Raw genomic sequence first — 3728 nt, 5'->3', positions numbered from 1 at the left:
TGCATTATCCCACGCCCATTCTCTGGGAGAATAAAAGAGAGGACAGCACTGGGCGCAGAGCAGATCGGCCTGGAGAAGGATAAGAGCTGGAGGAGATTCAGAGCCAGGATTCAAGAAGAAAGACTCTCTGCATTACATCAGGCCTGACGGGGCTCTCTGCAGGAAGGGAAGTCACTTCTTTGGACAAGAGTTAACAGCAACTGCCTGGAGACAACGGTTCGTTACAGGAAGAAGAATCTGTCGGAGAGATTTGAGTAGACACAGCAGATCTCTTCCCAGAGAGCAATCCAGCAGCTTCTAGAGACGACAGCTCGCTACAGAAAAGAAGTGAAATTTTAAGGGTGGAAGAGAAAGGAGAAGGAAAAGAAATGAAGGAAAATTAAATGGAGAAAGAGGAAGGAGAAAGCAAAGAAAGACAGAAAGGAAGGAAAAAAAGAAAGAATGAGAGGGAGAGCAGGAAGGAAGGAAAGGAGGAAAGAAACAAAGAGGCTGTGGGGGCTGTAGTCTCCTTATTCCACGGGCCTCTGGCCCACAAATACCCTTCTCAGGGCACCCTGAACATCAGGGTTCCGGAGGCTATAGATGAGTGGGTTTAACATAGGGCTGAGGATAGTGTTCAGGATCCCAATGGCTTTGTCCTTGTCTGAGGCCTTAACAGAGCCCAGGCGCATGTAGCTGAAGAAGCCTGTGCCATAGAAGATGCACACAATGGTCAGGTGTGAGGTGCAGGTGGAGAAGGCCTTCTTCCGGCCCTCAGCCGAACGGATTCGCAGCACGGCGGCGGCCACGTGGGCGTAGGAGGTAGAGATGAGCGTCAGGGGCACTACTCCCATGAAGAATGCACCTGCAAAGAGCAGCTTTTCATTGAGACTGGTGCTGGAGCAGGAGAGCCCAAAAAGTGGCGGCACATCACAGTAGAAGTGGTTTACCAAATTGGGGCCACAGAAGCTGAGCATGGACAGTGCCACCGTGTGGGTCAGTGCGTTGCAGAAAGAGATGGTCCAGCATACGCCTATCAGACTCCCCTGGATGGTCCTGCTCATTCGGGTGGTGTAGGTCAGTGGGCGGCAAATAGCCAAGAAGCGATCGTAGGCCATGGCAGTCAGTAGGTGGCAATCCACACCGGCCAGAAGGTGGAAGAAGAAGAGCTGGGAAAAGCAGGAAGCAAAGGAAATGGAGAGATCCTGGGTCAGAAGCTGTACCAGCATCGGGGGCACTGTGACAGTGATGCATCCGATGTCGAGGAGAGACAAGTTCCCCAGGAAGAAGTACATAGGTGTGTGCAGCTTGGCTTCCACCAAGATGGCAGCCAAGATGCTCAGGTTGCCACCCACAGTGGCTACATAGGCCAGGAGAAAGACAGTGAAGAGGATGGGTTTCAGTTCCTGACGTTCCGTCAGCCCCAGCAGGATGAATTCGGTCACAGATGTCCTGTTCTGAGCAGACCCCAGATCCATGGGCCCTTGCCTCGGCCAGGCATCGGATTTGGGGATGGCGGGGACCTGCTGAAACGGGGGCAAGAATGAAACTTGAGGGGGAAAGGAGCAATGGTCCATATACCAATGACTGAGAACTCCGAAAATGAGAGAAAGTGGAAGAAGAGAGAGATGGAAACCCAAAGGACGGCAACAGTGTGTGTGTGTGTGTGGGGGGGTGTTAGGATTACTAAGTGAGAACTCAGGTTGTCTGGAGGGTGACAAGGTGAGAATTCAGGTTTTCTGGACAATTACAAGGTGAGAACTCAGGTTGACTTGATAAGAGGGGGCAAGCTCATTGGCTGGGGTGGTTCTTCCCAGAAGCCCTTGCATTATCCCACGCCCATTCTCTGGGAGGATAAAAAGAGACAGCAATGGGCGCAGAGGGCAGATCGGCCTGGAGAAGGATAAGAGCTGGAGGAGATTCAGAGCCAGGATTCAAGAAGAAAGACTCTGAATTGCATCAGGCTTGACGGAGCTCTCTGCAGGAAGGGAAGTCACTTCTTTGGACAAGAGTTAACAGCAACTGCCTGGAGACAACGGTTCATTACAGGAAGAAGAATCTGTCGGAGAGATTTGAGTAGAAGACACAGCAGATCTCTTCCCAGAGAGCGATCCAGCAGCTTCTAGAGACGACAGCTCGCTACAATTGGCGTCCACACGTGGGGCAAGGACATTTGCTTATCCTGACAAGAGGAGCTAGACCAGACCTTCGCAATTTGGCGCCTGAACAGGGACAGACACAGTCCTGATTCCAGTGGAAAAGCTTCCAATCTAGATCTCAGTCTCTCTGACCCAGAACCGTGAGTAACGAGGAAACTTTGTTAAAGATTAAGTGAGCGTGCTAATAGATAAATAAGGAACTTAACTTGTTAAGGGCTAAACCAGGAATCTCTTATAGCTGAAATGGGGCAGATGTTAGCTATATTCAATCCCTGGACCTCAGCCGACTCAACCTCAGCCCCAGACGCAACCTCAGCTCCATTCAGGAGTGGTACTATAGAGAGTATAATCAACATAATTGAGGAGCAGAGTTTACTTGTAACCTGGGTACAGATTGCTAAACTCTTGGCTGCATTAAGACGCACATCCCCTTGGTTCTTAGAGGAAGAAAAGATAGATGTAGATAAATGGAAGCTAGTGGGATATGAAATGAAAGAATTTCAAGCAAAAAATGGGCCTCGTTCAATTTCTGCAGAAGTATTTTATATCTACAACATAGTTCAATTAGCCTTAAACTATCAAGCAAGTTGTAGGAGAAGGAAAAGTTCTAAAAATGAACAGAGGAGGAAGTGTGAGGAAAAAAGGAAAGATCAAGATCTTTCCCTAGAGCAAGAGGATTTAAATGAGGAATTATGGTATGATTCTCTTGAAGAAGCTTCAACCCTGCCTAGAGAACAGATTATTGACAGGCCCACATCAACCCCACCTTCAGAGATGGAGGAAGAAAGAGGGGAAGAGGCAGAAACACAAACAGAATTACCTGTGAAGCAGCCTAAGCCTATGACAAGATTAGAAAAAGCATTGGTTAAAGCTAAGAGAGAAGGACAGGATATAAGTGATTTTATACATGCATATCCTGTGATTGAAGAGATTGATTCTGTAGGTAAAAAAAGGAGAAGATATGCACCTTTAGATTTGAATAAAATTAAGGATTTGAAAAAAGGTTGTACCCTTTATGGGGCTACATCAGCTTATGTCAAAATGTTACTAGATGGTTTGTCTTATGAAGTCCTAACCCCGAATGATTGGAAATCCATAGCAAGGACATGTCTGGAACCTGGAGAAAATTTATTATGGCTTGCGGAATTTCATGAATTATGTAAAATTCAAGTCAGATGCAATTTGGAAATAGGAGTTAACACACAATTCACTTTTGAGCACTTAGCTGGTGAAGGTCAGTATGGAGAGAATTCGGAACAGATTCATTATACCATGACAATATATGAACAAATTGCTAAGGCTGCAATAAAAGCTTGGGGTGTCCTTCCTGGACAGAAAGATCATGGAGAGGCTTTCACTAAAATACAGCAAGGTCCCAATGAACCTTTTGCAGATTTTGTGGGACGTTTGCAAACTGCTGTCAAAAGAACTATTGGAGAAAATTCAGCTACAGAAATAATGACCAGACATCTGGCTAAGGAAAATGCCAATGAGATTTGCAAAAGAATTATATGGGGATTAGACAAAGATGCTCCTTTAGAGGAGATCATAAGACGCTGTGCTACAGTGGGAACAAATGCTTTTTACACC

The 3728-nt window shown here is 46.7% G+C and overlaps 1 protein-coding gene across 1 annotated transcript; it reads right to left on the bottom strand.

Annotated features, from left to right (window-relative positions):
- Window positions 1-509: 509 nt before the first annotated feature.
- LOC141548606 (olfactory receptor 3A10-like) lies at window positions 510-1457 on the bottom strand. The gene has a single exon (XM_074277609.1). The coding sequence runs from the start codon at window positions 1455-1457 to the stop codon at window positions 510-512; it is 948 nt and encodes a 315-aa protein (XP_074133710.1).
- Between the last annotated feature and the right edge of the window lie 2271 nt (window positions 1458-3728).

The sequence above is a fragment of the Sminthopsis crassicaudata genome, chromosome X, assembly GCF_048593235.1.
Source record: "Sminthopsis crassicaudata isolate SCR6 chromosome X, ASM4859323v1, whole genome shotgun sequence".
In the NCBI taxonomy this organism is placed as follows: domain Eukaryota; kingdom Metazoa; phylum Chordata; class Mammalia; order Dasyuromorphia; family Dasyuridae; genus Sminthopsis; species Sminthopsis crassicaudata.
The sequence above is the reverse complement of the archived record's forward strand: the minus strand, read 5'-3'. Positions and strand labels throughout refer to the sequence as shown.